This window comes from Doryrhamphus excisus, linkage group LG9 (assembly GCF_037039965.1).
Source record: "Doryrhamphus excisus strain RoL-2023G ecotype Guam linkage group LG9, RoL_Dexc_Guam_v1.1, whole genome shotgun sequence".
Taxonomy (NCBI): domain Eukaryota; kingdom Metazoa; phylum Chordata; class Actinopteri; order Syngnathiformes; family Syngnathidae; genus Doryrhamphus; species Doryrhamphus excisus.
In genome coordinates, this window is record NC_136365.1 from 22,822,339 (window position 1) to 22,839,418 (window position 17,080).

The 17,080-nt window shown below is 44.9% G+C and overlaps 2 protein-coding genes across 10 annotated transcripts in view; one reads left to right on the forward strand and one right to left on the reverse strand.

Moving 5' to 3' along the window:
* lrba (LPS-responsive vesicle trafficking, beach and anchor containing) overlaps positions 1-17,080 on the forward strand; it is a 139,011-nt gene that overhangs the window by 62,666 nt on the left and 59,265 nt on the right. For 6 of the 9 annotated variants that reach the window (XM_078793753.1, XM_058091546.2, XM_058091549.2 and 3 more), the window contains 4 exons: positions 3,173-3,297; positions 3,988-4,002; positions 7,702-7,848; positions 9,148-9,284. In XM_078793753.1, coding sequence (XP_078649879.1) covers positions 3,173-3,297; positions 3,988-4,002; positions 7,702-7,848; positions 9,148-9,284 — 424 coding nt within the window. The remainder of the gene's footprint in view (positions 1-3,172; positions 3,298-3,987; positions 4,003-7,701; positions 7,849-9,147; positions 9,285-17,080) is intronic. The other 3 variants (XM_058091547.2, XM_058091551.2, XM_058091550.2) reach the window with 1 other exon arrangement.
* Positions 9,991-11,500, reverse strand: mab21l2 (mab-21-like 2). The gene has a single exon (XM_058091555.2). The coding sequence runs from the start codon at positions 11,151-11,153 to the stop codon at positions 10,074-10,076; it is 1,080 nt and encodes a 359-aa protein (XP_057947538.1). The 5' UTR covers positions 11,154-11,500; the 3' UTR covers positions 9,991-10,073.

Consider the following 17,080-nt stretch of genomic DNA (forward strand, 5'->3'; position numbering starts at 1 on the left):
CGTCCGCCGTGCACCCACCGTGTAAAAATGAACGCCATATTTTGTCCACTGTGTCACAGAAAATCCAGGCTGCTCCGAATTTAAACACTGTGTACTACAAGTACTTGTCCTTTTCAACTTGCCAAGAATATTGGACAACAACCATCACTGCAGTATACAAATGCATATACAAAGTATACGGACGTTCTTGACATTGTTCAACTGTGGGATGAGCAGCCGAGCTGGTAGTGGATATTGAAAGTAAATAAGCGTGATTGGATTCTGCTTTTGGTGGTCTTCAAACAAACATGGCAAGGAAGATGTTCTCCAAAGTGGATGGTTGCGCTGGCCAATGGAGATCCGTGTTGAGTAGATCACGACACATTTGAACAATGCGGGTGCTGGAGAACGTCCTGTTGAAATGAATGTTTTCTGCTGTGCTCATGATGGATGACGATGGAAGGGGACGTATGCGGCGTGGAGGTGAAGATCCAAGCAAGTCCGTGCACGTGTGCGGTGGAAGTAAAAGCGTTGAGGCATCACCGGTCCCAGACTTAATCATGGCCAAACAATTCCATCGGGAAGGTGTTTGCTCCTGTTTCATCTTTTTTTAATTTGAGTCTGGCGATACGGCGAGGCGATCGCTGCCACTCTTGTGACAAAGAGCCCCGCGCTCCAAGCCAGCCGTCGTCCTCATGACAAATCCTCAATCTCCCGCCGCTCTCGCCGCTTCTCCTAAACACATGCTTTATGCAAATGGAAGCAAGAATCATCCCGAGGATCGGCGGCGGTCTTTGAGCAATTTGAGGGCCGGCAATGGGAAGCTGCATTAATGTCAAATAAGCAAGGGGAGACATCTCCTCCTCCATTCAGCCACTACTCCAAATGCATTTAGCAGAAAGGTTATGTATGAGTGTTTGTGCCAAAGTGCAGTCACTTGTGAAGATATATGAACGCATATTCACTCGGCGCACCCTGCTTGCCGTGATAAAGGTCATCTTCCATCATTTACATGGCATACAACGCTCGCAAAACCACATCAAGAATGCTGACATTTGCTGTGCCCACTCGCGTTCGCACACCATCCATTAGGAAGCAGCGTTTAAAAAGAAAGGAGAAAGCCGTCCCGACCTCAAAGGTCACTGGAGAAGAAGAAGAAGGATGCGTTGGCTTAGCGTTTTTCTTTGCATTTTGTGTCATGGCAGCAATCAAAACTGCAATCAGGCCGTGGAACTATTCAGTAATCCATGCCTTTGTGACCTGCCAATCAAAGCGTACAAAACATTCTACAGTGGAACCACGTTTAGCCTACGCCTCGCTTAGCGTACGCCTCGCTTAGCGTACGCCTCGCTTAGCGTACGCCTCACTTGGCATACGCCTCGCTTGGTATACGCCTTTTTATTGTTTGACCATGAGTTTTATTATTCCCTCTAAGTGAATATCAAAGAGGAGTAAAAGGAATAAATGAAAAGTAAAGCTTACTTTTATCTTCTTCAAAGACGTGATTGTTGCCAAAGACACCATGTGGTAGTGAGATCAACAGACACCCCCTTCCTGTTTTGCTATGTTGTTTCTTGAATTCCATCATATTTCTCAGTTCTTTATCAAATGTTGCCACTTGCAACTTTCTTTGCCTCCATTTTGGCTTCTTCTGCAGCCATGAAGAAATGAAAAGCTGAGACTTTAGGTCTGGGTTGATCTTGCTGCCACACGGTGTCTTTGGCAACAATCATGTCTTTGGTGAAAGCGGGTGGGGCGGGTGGGGTGTACGGAGTCGGTAACGAGCACAAAGGCGGCGCTCTGTGTTTGTGTGTGATAGTCTCTGCACGCAAGCATCCACTTCATCATCCTGCCTGCGATGGCATTCATGGAAGAAAAATAATTATTGAGCTCAGGCTCGGGACACACTTGTCTCTCATCTCAAGCAAGTGGGGGGGGGGCATCCTATATGCGCTACACACAATGTGCATGAATCCATCAGGACGGGACCATGAGCTGCAGTAATTAGTCATAGTCTGCATGGACGGCTGGTGGCGAGGCTGGAGGAGTCGTGCCAGTCATCAGGGAGGGACATGACAGTGGGGGTGGGGGCGGGGGGTCCTAATGATGGCACACCAGCAGAGGTGCTCATCAATCGGCAATGAGAGCAGGAGCGTAGCGACAATGGAGATGAACAGAGCGCACGCCGCGCCAGCAAAGATGATGAATGATTCTTACTTCCTGTCAGGGTGGGTAGGATTTCCCACCGTGCCAGTCTTCAAAAGTACACGTTCCTAACAAAACTTGTCTCATTAGATGATGCAATGTCAGCAGACATTGTGTGTGAATTCTGAAAAGCTGAAGCCAAACTGAAAGACTTTGAAAAGGTGCAGAAATTGAAATCAAAATAAACACTGTGGAAATACGCTAAAATGTGGAATGAAGGTAAGAGTAAATTGGTAGTTTGAGCTCAGATCGGGAATTGAACCAACCATTCATTTGTCTGGTTGGAAGCGCTCTACCAGCTACGCTAAACTACTTTTACGGTTTTTCCACACTTGGTGTAGCATAGGCACATGGCGAATAAGTCTGGTGCCATCGCCCATCATGCTTTGCAGCACTGCTCTTTAAATGATTGTTAATATTATGTTTAATGTTGTCATTCCATGTACATGTGCATGTACTACATGTATTTAGTACAGTTTGGATTTCCATACAATGTGTGTATTTGCTTATTTGTTCTATTGATCTGACACCATGACTACAGTTTGTATAGTTTCTGCTTGATGTGTGATGAGCATACGCTTCAGTCTGTTGGCCCAACGTAGTCCAAGACTCCAAATGGTTCAACTCTAGAATGTGGAGGTCGTGTTGTTGGTCAGCGCGTCCATCACGTTCCTGCTGGGCCTTCTGTGTACCTTCTGTGTAAGAGCGTGCCCCCAAAAGAGCCCAAAATCACCCTGCTGTCGTTCATCTGTTGTCTTGGGGGGGCTGATGATGATGATGATGATGATGATGATGAGACATTAAGAGCTTTAAAGGAGTGTGTTGGAATTGAACACAAAAATGGATTTGAGCTTTTATTAAAGAGAAGACTGCGTCCACAATGTGGGCTTTATGCGCACGTTGGCTCTGGCCGAGCGCTAACGCCGGGCCCTGCGTACCATGCTGGCTGCTAATTGCTAACACATGCGCTACCTCTGTCTCGCTGCAGCCGACCCAGGGAGTTTTGGCGCCTGGACTACTGGGAGGACGACTTAAGACGGCGACAACGCTTCACCAGGAACCCCTTTGGATCCACCCACTCGGAGGCGACGCTCAAAGCCGCCGCTGAGCACGGTCAGTCCCCACAGTGCACTATGTGGAGGATGTGTGTGTGTGTGTGTGGGGGGGGGGGGAGTGTATATACGCACACACACACACACACACACACACATATATATATACATACATACATTTTTAGGATTTAAATATTATAATATTTAATCATGATTAATTGCATTTTTGTCCACAGTTAACACAGCATTAATCATATTTATTTTTATATAATTTGTTCATATATTTTTTTCATATTTTTGTATCACAGACAGAAATAAGTTTTCCTCTATGATAAGTAGGAGATCTTTGTGGTAAACAATTGGATGTGCAACTACAAGGATAATTCCATCCAATTTGATGTTATATGATATCAATTATTTCAAACAATACAATTTTGTATTACTATTTTTCTTTATTATTAGCATATTAGCCCTTAAACTTGCCCACTAACGTTCAGCAAATACAAAATCCAAAAAGTGAGACCTCTCACACCGACACAAAAATGTTTTTGGATTCCAGTGTCGGCTCTAAATAAGATGAGTTTATTTATGATACTGGTTTGAAATTCCAAATGTTTGTGAGTAAAAAAGCCCAAAGAAAGAGTCAAAGAAAAAGCATGCCGTGGTGTGTGCTTAGCTTGAGTGTTAGCCTGCTGATCTGATCTGAAGTTTGAAAATGAGTTTTTTCCTTTGTTTGTTTGCTGCAAACCAGTGGCTGCTGTCAGTGGTAAGTCTCTTGGTCTCCTATGTCCATTTCACCAAAGCTCCGCTGTGAAAATCATGCATAAGACATAGTTGGGGGGGCGCGCGCGTTTATTTAGTATTTAGATTATTTACTACTTTATTTAGCCAATGCAATTGTACAAACCACCACGTGAGCATACGCGTAGATTTCATTAACAATGTTTTTTTCCTGCCCACTTTTGCTCAGCATAATTTCATGTTTGCCCCAAAAAGCTTATTTAGAAGGTTGTAAACAGGTTTATTATGCCCAATATCTTTTTTCTCGTCTACTATATGAGTTAATAGGAGCGTAAAGGTGACTATAGGGATGTTATTTCATGTCCAGAGGGTTCTAATGTTAAAAAGCTTATTTAGAAGGTTGTAAACAGGTTTATTATTTTATCATCATGTCTACTATATGAGTGTAAAGGTGACTATAGGGCTGTTATTTCATGTCGAGAGGGCTCTATTACAATTACTGTGGTGGACAGGTTTTTTATGTTGTCATTTCTGGAGAAGGAATTGTACTTGGTGGAAATGGACTCATCACGGTCGGGTCTGGAATGGGTGAGCTGCCATGAATGAAGGATTTCTCTATCCAGGCAGGCCTTTTCTTACGTTAGATGGCAGCTTATTTTCCTGTGAAACATAAGAAGCTCCATGTCGTATAGAAACAAACTCCAGTTAGTGTGTGGAGCTGAAAGTGAGCCAAGGTGAAGATCAGGCATCATGGAGAGGTTTCCGTCAGTGGAGGACTGCAGTCCTTTCTGCTCCCAATATGCCCCCAGCCTGGCAAAACAGCGGGTGTGAGCGCCCTCCGGAGGAAGGGTGTTTCCCTCGGCTGAATGTCGGCCTTGTCGTGTGGAGTCATGACGGAAAGGAAAAGTGCAGGAGAGGAAAAGCAGTCTGGGAATATATCATTAAAGTAAAGCAGTGACACCATGTCGTCTCCTGATGTAACCTTTCGTCTTGTTTTAGCCGACCCGACATTTGTTGCGGAAGTGCGGCTGGAGATGACAAGGCAGTGCCGAGTTTCCAAGCGCAGCGCAAAGGTCATATCTGGCTGTAATTATGTTCATCACATGCACGGTACGGGGGGGGGGCGCGCAAAGAGAAGGGCACCCTCCTCGCTCTCGAACGACATTTGTGGTCCAGGATGGGACTGGGCGTATGCTAATGTTCCCCATGATGAAGTGGTGTTTGTCTTTACGTTTGTATGTCGGCCACCTGAACAACCGCTGTCATTCATGCGGCGCCAACGTGCTGGCCTGGAAAGGACCCCCTCCCCGGCACTCGTGCCTCCGCCGCTGCTAATCAAGGGTGCCCCTCCGAAATGCAAACGTCCTCATTTGGACAAGAAAGGTCGTCCAGCCTTTTGCGTCATGACTTTGACCTTTTTACATCCCGACGTTGGACCTGATGAAGCCCCCCTGCGGCATGAAATTCCTCACTTTTCATATTCTTTGGCAATATTTCTCTCCAAACAACCATTTGACAAATGTGCATTTTTCAATCTCTGCCTGGTGAAATAGTTCCATGAAAGTAAGAGGAAGTTGGATTCATGCTAGGCTGTTCATCATTGGAGTCTGCTGATTGGCTTCCACAAGAAATGCCAACAACCCCCGACATGTGGTAGAGTGGGATAGGAACTATTTGTCAGTTGTCATACCTGGTGGGATACATAGCGGTGGTCTCCTACCAGGATTACCAGATGATGCTGTTTGCCAAGTGTTTGTTCAAGTAGCACGTCGTTCTTTAGGGCTGGGTGGTATCGGGCGGGATATGTTCTAAAGTGAAAGGTGTCAAAGTTGAAAAACATGTTTTTTGTGGCACTCCCCCCCATCCCCTCCACCCCCCCACGCACGCATGCAGCATGCCATGCCCGCTTGCCTGCTGTGAATACGCTGTCATGTGGTACGTATTAGGGGCGCTGGTAGTCATTTCAGCGCTGCTAACTAAGGAATCCTCAAGGGGGGTTTAATTACAGGAAGAACATTCTAAATATCAGTCAGCCGCATATTTTCCATGACAAGACATTTTTTCACGTCTTCAAAGTGTAGCACCAGCTGTGGATGATTTTTGGAAGGAAGTTGACTTGAGGTGGCGCTAGAAAGCGACACAGCGTGTTTACGTCTTTGATGTGATTAGCGTGTGATTAGCGTAAGCAGCAGCGGCGTCCATCTTCGTGGCTCAGAGGAACCTTGCACTTCTTTCCTTCCGGCAGCATCCGCCCGGAACGCCGAGCCACGTTCATGGTGGATTGGCGTCACGTTTGGGTGACGATGCTTTTCAAGCACGAAAGTAGCGGTCGTCATGTGAAGGCACGCCAGACAAATGGCGTTGGACAACGTGCTTTGACAGCCGAGCGGCGCTTCTATTTATTCTATTTCTTTCTGTTTATTCTATTTCTCCAATTCCTTCAACTTGGCAAAACCATCGGTTTCATTTACACTTTTTCTTTTCAGTAAAGGCCCTCACATTTTATAGCAACAATAAATATATGCGCACATGACTACACCAATTCTTCTTATTTATGAACAAACATGGAACGGCCCAACCCTGCAGGATATCCATTTCTTCTTGACAACCAATCAGCCTTCTTACTCTGGTTACTTTGTGGCAAATATGGTCATTTAATCATAATAGTGTTAGCAACACTGGTAAACACGCTTGCTACACTTTTCATGGACTTCTGTTGTTTATAAATAGTATCATAAATAGCATAATAAATAGCCTTGTTAAAAACTTTTACAATTAGTTTTCATTGACTTTAGGTGTAGGCTCTTTCATTTTCACTTTTAGGTATTTTATTATTATTTTATTGATTTTAAACTAATTGTTTCTAAAGAGTTATAGTTGAATAGGTGTAAACACTCAGTACACATTAATTAATAGTTATGAGGTATTAACTACAAATTTCATTTACTTTTGGGTCCACTCTTTTTATATAATCCTAGTTTCATAATAACGTTAGAAAATCTTAATAAACCTGAAGTTATGAAGCATTAACTACAACTCACTGTTAGATATTTGAAAGTAGTCTTAATAATTAGCCTGTAATAATATTGTCATAAACACTTGCTAAATATGAGCAGTTATGGATAACCTAGTAGAAATGGGTCTTAGATATTTGAAAGTAGTCTTAATATTTATGGTTTAATAAAGTAGAGTGTTATGCACACTGGCTCAGATGAATGAGCAGTTGTGTGTTGTTGTTGAGTGTTGTCCAGTATGGAGGTGGAAGCGTGTTGTTGGTAGAATTGAGTGTTGTGTGGAGTATGGAGGTGGAAGTGTGTTGCCTCCGAGTGTGTTGCCTACTCGTGTAAAGAGTCATAAAGAAGGCGAGGCTTTTCCTATGCGTGGTGTAGGCTGTGGATGACAGGAAGTAGAGTTCCATGTTACGTGCAGCTTGTATAGTAATTCATAGCAGCTTTAAGGCAAGGCATTAACCAGCGAGTTAATTTATAAAACATTACTAAAGCAATTCAGGTGTAAGATTAAGATTAAAAGAGTGTATTGTCTCCTGTGAGGAAAAGGCCTTAAGCGTCTTTTATTTGACTCTACATGAAACCAACATCTATTTTGGAATAACTCGATATATTGGTGGATGGTGTATTTGAGTTAGATAGTATACTATGTGCAACATAGTAGCCGGTATTTGCCTTTTACTGCTAGTAAAAGAATGTGTCTTTGTGGCCCCCAGCCCCAGAGGAGGACGTCCTGAAAGGACAGCAGTCCATCAAGAGCAGTCAGGTTCTGGCCAATCAGAGCTCAGACAACGACGCCTCGCTGGATGCGGATGACGACACGCTGTCGTCGTTGGAGGATAAAGACCTGGAGAATTTTACTGGTTAGTACCACCCATGCACCCCACACCTCGAGACCCCTCCTACGGCTGCAGCTTAAGAAAAATGAAGAAATGTGGCTGTGGCCATCCGAGATAGAAGAAAGGTGGAAGAATAAATGATTTCTTATTATTGGCTAATATTTAGCTGCGTGCTGCACGACTGGACCAGTGTTTTGGAACCACAGCCATTAGCCATTCCGTCTGTTACTCTGTTTCTAATGGCCAGCTGCTTGTGGTACTACAGCATGGTGTACCTCACCAGGCCTCCCCTCATACTTGCGTCCATGCCACCGTATCGTTCAGAAAAAAAGGAACATGTTGCCTTTCACCTTCAAAATGCACTGAATGAAATATTCCATCTGAGTGGACCAAATGTCTCCTAAAATGTCCGACAGTAGGATTACAACATTCCTTAACGTGCACGCCTTTGCCATCCTCAACATCTTCTATTATACACACGAAAACAAACAGCACTCCTTTCTGTGTGTGTGTGTGTGTGTGTGTGTGTGTGTGTGTGTGTCTCCATCAAGGTTCTCCTCCGCATTGTCACACTCATAGATAAACATGGATGCCGGTGTGTGTGTGTGTGTGTGTGTGTTTGTGTTTCAAATATTTATTTCTGCATTCAAGTTTTCGTTGATTCCAAAAAAGAGGAAAGATTAGCCTGAGCCGTACAATATTCATTCCTTTTGGGATTAATGAGGTTTTATGACTTCTTACTTTTCTTATCTGCTTCCAATAAATGCTCCTCTTTTTAAAAATGACAAAAAATGACCTTGTCTTGTCCCCGCTGGATTAAAGCCTTTTCTATTCAATGTGTTTGTCATTAGAGGTAGAAATGTATATTATAAACGTGTGTGTCATTAGACGTGTGTATACTATATATATATATACTATATATATAATATACGTGTGTGTCATTAGAGGAACAAATGTGTATTATAAACGTGTGTGTATGCTATATATATATATCTATATAAGTGTGTGTGTCAGAGGTAGAAATGTGTATTATAAACGTGTGTGTGTATACTATATATATATCTATATAAGTGTGTGTGTGTGTGTCATTAGAGGTAGAAATGTGTATTATAAACGTGTGTATACTATATATGTATGTATGTATATATATATATATATATATACGTGTGTGTCATTAGAGGTAGAAATGTGTATTATAAACGTGTGTATACTATATATGTATATCTATATGTGTGTGTCATTAGAGGTATAAATGTGTATTATAAACGTGTGTGTATACTATCTATATCTATTTATATAAGCGTGTGTGTGCGCACCTCCCAGGCCCGGTCAACCTGAGCACCGGGGCCCAGCTGGTGGCTCCGGCCGTGGTGGTGAGAGGGACCCTGTCCATCACCGCCTCCGAGGTCTACTTCGAGGTGGACGAGGACGAGCCCGGCTTCAAGGCCACGGACCCCAAGGTAACCTTCCGCTATCGATCGCCGCGTCTTGCGTTGCGTTTGTGTGCGCGTAGCGTTTGTGCAACTTTGGATGCGGCGGCGCTGCGACGCTTTCCATTTGTGCTTTTTGCCTTGCAGCTGGCCGTGCGTGTAAAATGTGAAATGAAAAGCGTTTGGAATCTTTGCAAAACCATTTGAAGGCGATGAGGTTCGGCTTTGGTACACGGCTCAAAATAAAGAAAGGCTTTTAACAAATCATTTCAAAGAAGAACATGAAAAGTAAACGTGTTGGCGTATGAAATACGTACATATATGAAACGCACTCTAAAAGAAAGGTAAAAGAAATATGAAATCATTTAGGCTTCAAAAGTCATGCGAAGAAATAAAGGGAATTATTTCGAATACAGCAAACAATGTTTTGTTTGAAATACTGGTTAGAAAGTAAAATATTAGCTTTTAGGAGCTGATTTCTTTCCTCAAATAAAAGCGAAAGAGTCTGAAAAATGTTCTTAGTCAAAGACGAGGCCTAAATGTGACTCGCAACATTTTATTTCTTCCTTCAAGTCACATGATGAAAAATGACAATTGCATTTTTCTTCTTTAAATAAAAGTGTGAAATTTTTAGGACATTGAAAATGTACCTGGCTTTTTTTCTCTGCTCCTTGCTGCCGTTTACAACGAAAAGCCGCTTCCTTTTTTCTCTTTTCTCTTTTCTCTCTCCTCTCTCCTCTCTCCTCTCTCCTCTCTCTCGGTGCGCGCCGCTCGGAGAGTCCTCCAGCACCCGAACACAAAGTCCGCCCCGCTCCCCTTTTATAATTTGTCCAAGCTTTTGGCGTTGGTGAGGATCTCCCTGGCCAGTCTCCACGTCTGCTTGGCGGCCGCCTCCAGGGCCGAGTGGGGCTTTCCCTGAAAGAGGTCCAAGTTGGGCAAAAAGTAGTGCGGGCAGCGGCGGCACTGCAGGCAGGAGATGAGCTGCAGCAGGATGCCGTTGAGGCGGTCGCCCAGGCAGGCCTCGTCCCAGTCGGTCTCCCGGGGGTGCTTCTCGCACTCGTACAGCAGCAGCGTCTTCATGTGGTAGTTGTTGAGCGGCTGGCCCGGCAGCTCCAGGTGGCGGTCCCGCAGGGTCTTGAGCACCGAGAGGCACTTCTTCCTGCAGCCGGCCATGAGCAGCCGGTTCTCGGCCTCGCTGAACTGCAGCACCCAGGCGTCGCTCTCGGCCGAGCTCTGCTTGCCGGTCAGCGAGTAGCACTCCTTGGAGAGCAGGTTGAAGCCCTCCGCCTTCACCTCGGCCACCCGGTTGGGGCCCGGCCAGGGGATGTGCGGCATGGGCCACTGCGCCGCGCTCCTCGGCCAGATGCCGGTGCATTTGAAGGCGGGCGTGATCTGCACCACGTAGCGCTCCCGGATGCGCAGCTTCACCTCGCTGGTGTCCGCCACCATCTTGACCACGTCGCGGTAGCTGCACTTGTCCACCGCCTGGGCCACCAGCGTCTGGAAGCGGGAGCGGATCTTGCGGGCCGACAGGTAGCCCGAGGCGGTGATGAACTCCACCCAGAGAGACATGCTCCTCTTGCGGCCGTCGCTCAGCTTGAGCACGGCGCAGCCCGGCAGCGAGCCGTCGTCCACGAAGTTGAAGACGCCCATCTGGTTGAGGTAGAGCACCACCTCGAACTCGTTGGGCGAGATGACCTCCATGCCCTCGTAGCGAGCGTCGATCTCGCTCAGGGAGCTGATGAAGCGCGGCTCCTGCACCTCCACCTCCTTCAGCACGTCCGACACCACCTTGCACACCTCCCGGATGGTCTTGGCGATGGCGGCTTTGCGCGCCTGGCAGCGCTCGTTGTAGTACTTGTTGAGCTGGTAGACCAGCTTGGCCTGGGTGGCGATCATGTTGGGGCACAGGTCCGGGCCGTACGCCGGAGAGTCGCAGTAGGTTGACGGATCCAACGTTTACCGGTCCAGCCGAGCCGCACGCCCACAAAAGTTTTTTTTCTTTCTCTTGGGAGTATTTTGGTCTTTAAAGAGGGATGGACTCGGTCAAAAGGAGTCCGACCGGCACTTTCACTCTCATAGTCTCCTTCCGGGTGTGCGTGAGTCCGCAAGCTGCTTTGGTCCAGCCCGCCCTCCTTTCTTCCTTTCCTCCTTTCCTCCTTTCCTCCCGCCAGCTGCTTTTTGCTGCACTTTTATCAATGGTCCGCTCGCACTCGAGTGGGTCGGGCTTGTCCACCGCAACAGTGCGAGCAGCTTGACGGAGCGCAGCCAATCAGACACACCCTCGACACCCGGGCACACGCACACGCACAAGCACACGCACACCGTGGGGGCCAGGTCCAAACAACCTTCGTGTCAAAGTATTTAGAACTGAAAGGCCGATGTGGTGTCCACAATAATTGCTGCCGTTTGTGCTTGCATGTTCCTGGTGTCCTAATTTGTATGAACTGAACTGCAGGGGTGTCCAAAGTGCAGCCTGGGGGCCTTGGCGTATTGTGACAGTGAATGTATTCAATGGATTACTAATGCATTTTTAATAGTATTATTGAGAACAAATAAACCACCAACGAGGCTGTCGGTTCTAAGACAAAGCTAAGCTTTTTTGTTGGAAGGGTTTGGATGGTCCCCCCCCCCCCCCATCTTTGAATATTTCTATTCTGAATGCAAGAGCAAATGGAAGGGCTTTGATGGATGCATTTATCTGCACGCTGCCTTCATGTACCTCACAAGCGTGTGCAGGGTCTTTTCACAGGAATGATTTATTTCAAAAGAAAAAAGTGCAAATGTGCATTTTACAAAAACATGCAATTGTGACATGACATGTGCACTGATATAAATATTACAGCCACCTGCAGCCTGAATGAAATGAATATGCTAATGAGCACTCATAATAGCCTATTCCCATCCATAATGAACCCTCTTCATGTGCCCGGCATAAACCTAATTGCTTTTAAAAATACAACTTTTCACTTCATGTCTGTGTTTTCAAAGATACATGTATTTAATGTCTATTTTTGATATTTCCGTTGAAAGGCCAAGCATCACGATGCTTTAACGCAGGAGTGGAGTCTTCTTACTCAAGCAAAACAAAGGAAATTCATAACAAACTAACTAACTATTAATTATGGGCTAGTTCGTTGATGGATTCATTCTATTTGACTCTATGCCGTGCATACCTGCATTGACCCGTGTGGCATGCGATGGAGGCGTGGCGACTTAATATGTAGCGTCCGGTGAAAGCATGATGGACATTAGAAAGTGAAAGTGGACTGAGCCTGATGTGCATGTAGATGATCCTGCATGTTGATTTTCACATATTGCAGGAGTAATATGTCATTGGGATATTTTGCAGCCAGCTACAGTACGCTTAATGTCTAAAAATACGTAAAGCAGAGATTTGAGAAGCTGTTATTGATTGTAAGTGGCCAGCTGCAGTCGACTTTCTTTGAAATAATAAAGCCACAAAGATGGCAGGAAAAAAGGCAAAGATTGATTAGCTCTGTTGGTTTGCACGTAGTCTGGACTTCGTCACGGATTTGACTTTTATTTTCTAAATACAGCAAGTAGCATGAAAGTTCATGATGGTATTTGCAGACTCTTTTGGTGTGAACAAATATCCTTCAAATGACTGACTCAGCACTTTCTTTCCATGCCTTTAGCAGGCCAGTGTGCTGCAAAAAACGCTCATTTTATTCTATGCCATGTTACTCAAAACAGAAAATAGAAATAGTCTGTTCCAGGGTCAAACTGTCAGCAATATAATGTATTAACCGCAAAGGTTTCAAGCAGCAAATACTACATTCATAACTGTCATTCAAGTGTAAAAATAAGTCAACCACTGTAGAATAAAGGTCCAGTATTGCCTGGCAGTTATGCTAACAACTACATGCATAACGGCTTTTCAGGGCGGGCTGTTTGATTGCACACGTGAGTTCCAGACGGATAAATCCACGGAGGGGGAAGAGGAAGTGTCCAAATATTATGAAGGACACGCCAACTGTAGCATGAGCGTAATATATGATGACACCAATACGTCATCAATCTGCCGCGTCGTCGCCAGTACAAGCCGCTGAGCTTCATGTTCTCTGCTGATCATCTTAGGCCAGGCCAACGGGTGGTGCTCTGGCCCCCAACCAATGAGAAACCTGATGAAAGTCGTGCGGGGAAAAGACACGATGGAAGAAAATGGGGATGTCATTAAGGACAAGAATCCAGATGAAGTATTTTGTTTGGGTTAGTGAGAGCAGCCACGTTCCAGTAGGCCGGCCGGGCTGCTACTGGTGTCCATTCTGGTCTCCCAATCCATTCAGCTGCCTTTGCAATGCTCATAACATCTCCAAGATGGCATCCATGTTGGGATTCACAGCCAGAGTGCGAACGACTTTACCCACCATATCATTCACGACGGGCAGCTGTGGGCAGAGTCGATCTGCTGCTGCCGCCTCAGGAATTCTGAGATACACCAGGCTGGTGCCCACAGACCTGTTATCATGGTCCAAATAGGTAGACGTCTTCCAAGTCCTCCACGGAAAGAATCACCAGCCACACGACCGTCCACTTTCCCAGGGAAGATAAAGGAGGAGAGGGGAAGGATGACCCCACCTTCATGGAGAGCCAGAGAAGTAAAACCATAGTAGTACCCCTACAATGATGCCGTAGTACCCCTACAATGATGCTCAGGTGCTCCATAGGTGCTCCATAGGTGCTCCAAAGGTGCTCCAAAGGTGCTCAGATGGATACTGCAGCGCAACAAGACAGAAGCAAAGCAGAGCAGATATACACAAGATGATACAAAGCCCCGTTTGGCTTCAGTAATCAGGAACGCCATCCAAGCTAAGAACAAAAGACACGCAGACACAAGCGTCGTACATGCGAAGCGAGGCCACGTTGGAGCGGATGGACGCAGCTGCCGACTCCCCAGAAGAAAAAGCATCCCACGCAGGAGACTAATTGGCTGACAGGACGCAGCATCTAGCGGGCACATCGGCGCTCCGTACGAGTCGTCCAGGTGCGTCAGCAACCTGGAGCCATGAATATTGCATGTTGTTGATGTTAGCACGCTGCAGGAATGAAGAAGTGAGGATGCTCATCCTTCAGCTCGTGCAGCATGTTGGAAATAAAGCGCCCTGCCTGCTTGCTCTTTAGATTTTTCTGAGCATTTTAGTTGTCAAGTACTAGCAGTTTTTTTCAGTGAATACTCTATGTATTTATGTAGTACACTCTACGTACTGCACTTGAAAGTGAGAGCAAGTAAATGCAAGAAATGGCTAGCATACACGCTTGTTGGAAAGTCAAATTGCATGTAGAGTACTATAAATGTGTATATGTTGGCAGGTCTGCTAATATTGAAAGTACTCCCTGCCCCCCCCCGCCCCATGTGAGATGCTAGATGCTATTGAAGCAAAATGTCCTGGAAAACAATAAAAAAATGTCTAAGTTGAAGAAAAATTGGACATTTAGTGTCAGAGAAAAGAGATAAAAATGAATGGATTGATTTGTACATTTAGCAAAGGAAAGCTTCTTTTGTGTGACAAATAAGGGAGATGACGTACTACCTGTAATAGTTGGCTTCATTTGACACCAACACGGCCCAGAGAGGGCTTCCATGATTTTGGGAGCTAAATGCTAACGCGTACCTTTGGTGTCCCTCTGAAAGTGCGAGGCATGTGACCTTGAAAGACATCCTAAGGTGACCCCAACATCCCGGCTGGATGCTTCCATGCCATCCAAGTGTAGCCTACAAGGAATAAGCAATGTCACTGCTCCCTTCTTTTGACAAAAGCCAGACTCATTAAGAGTAAGCTGCTTCCTGGTTGGATGGGGCCAGCATATTGAAGCTAATGGGATGTTTTTCAATGAAGCATTTCCAAGCATAGCAATGTCCCAAGGATGTCAAACACAAGGCAATGAAAGATGATGTGATGATATGTGTTTTGTACGCTGGTCTCTAGGTGTCAGTAATGTTGGCTGGGACACACAAGCACCAGACTTGAAGGCTTTTATTGCAGCTTTAAATGATCTCTCAATAATGGGCAACATGGAGGGCTATTGTGGCCGTGACCCACGTCAAGCTAAAACTCAACTCTGACCTTGACATTACTTACATTACTTCCTGCACACGTTTTGCAGCATTTGTCTTATTTTCTCTGTAGTCTATTGGCTTGTAGGGCTGTTACCCTACATCTAATAATGCTAATGACTGTATTAACAGGAATATCAAATCTGGATAATAATCTGGAATATAAAATCAGGAAGCGGATCAAAAAGATCCGCTGTGGCGTCTCCGTAATCAGGAAAAAGCCGAAAAAAAGAAAAAAAAACGTGCAACATTGCTGTTATGGAGTTACTATTTCTCACCAGGGGGTGGCAGACATCCAGCACGTGACTTTCATATGAAACATTATGGCTGCTTTTGATGCAAACTTGTGGAGTTTAATGACATTGAAGTGTCATGTGCAGCCGTCTGCTCGCTATTGCGGTCCGCAAAGCACATTGTGGAGCTTTTCTGTGTTCTATGTTTCTCCTCAAAGATGACGTGTAGCACGAGTGCTCGGAACACGCTACGGTGGGGGGGGCTCGCAGGAATGTCACGAAAACCGCGGAAATAGCCACAGACGCAGGAGAATGTGTTGCAGGAAAGACACTTCTAACAGCGTGGAAAGCAGCAGAGGGGTTCAGGATCTCGCTGTACATGATGATGATGATGATGGCAGTGTTTGCACAAGGGATGAGGAAGAGTATGACAAGTGGATCAGACATTTTGATGAACCTTTTGGGTGTAATGGAGACAGGGATCCAACCATTTCTGGGCCTGGTGATGTCATCATATGCAAATGAGTCTATTTACTCCCATCACAAACCTTGACTCATACTGATGATTCCTATTTCCTAGTTACAGTATACCTAGATCTCTTACCACGATCATCATACGACCTTTACATACTGATGATTCCTATTTCCTAGTTACAGTATACCTAGATCTCTTACCACGATCATCATACGACCTTTACATACTGATGGTTCCTATTTCCTATTTACAGTATACCTAGATCTCTTACCACGATCATCATACGACCTTTACATACTGATGATTCCTATTTCCTAGTTACAGTATACCTATATCTCTTACCACGATCATCATACGACCTTTACATACTGATGATTCCTATTTCCTAGTTACAGTATACCTAGATCTCTTACCACGATCATCATACGACCTTTACATACTGATGATTCCTATTTCCTAGTTACAGTATACCTAGATCTCTTACCACGATCATCATACGACCTTTACATACTGATGATTCCTATTTCCTAGTTACAGTATACCTAGATCTCTTACCACGATCATCATACGACCTTTACATACTGATGATTCCTATTTCCTAGTTACAGTATACCTATATCTCTTACCACGATCATCATATGACCTTTACATACTGATGGTTCCTATTTCCTAGTTACAGTATACCTATATCTCTTACCACGATCATCATACGACCTTTACATACTGATGATTCCTATTTCCTAGTTACAGTATACCTAGATCTCTTACCACGATCATCATACGACCTTTACATACTGATGATTCCTATTTCCTAGTTACAGTATACCTAGATCTCTTACCACGATCATCATACGACCTTTACATACTGATGGTTCCTATTTCCTAGTTACAGTATACCTAGATCTCTTACCACGATCATCATACGACCTTTACATACTGATGATTCCTATTTCCTAGTTACAGTATACCTAGATCTCTTACCACGATCATCATACGACCTTTACATACTGATGATTCCTATTTCCTATTTACAGTATAC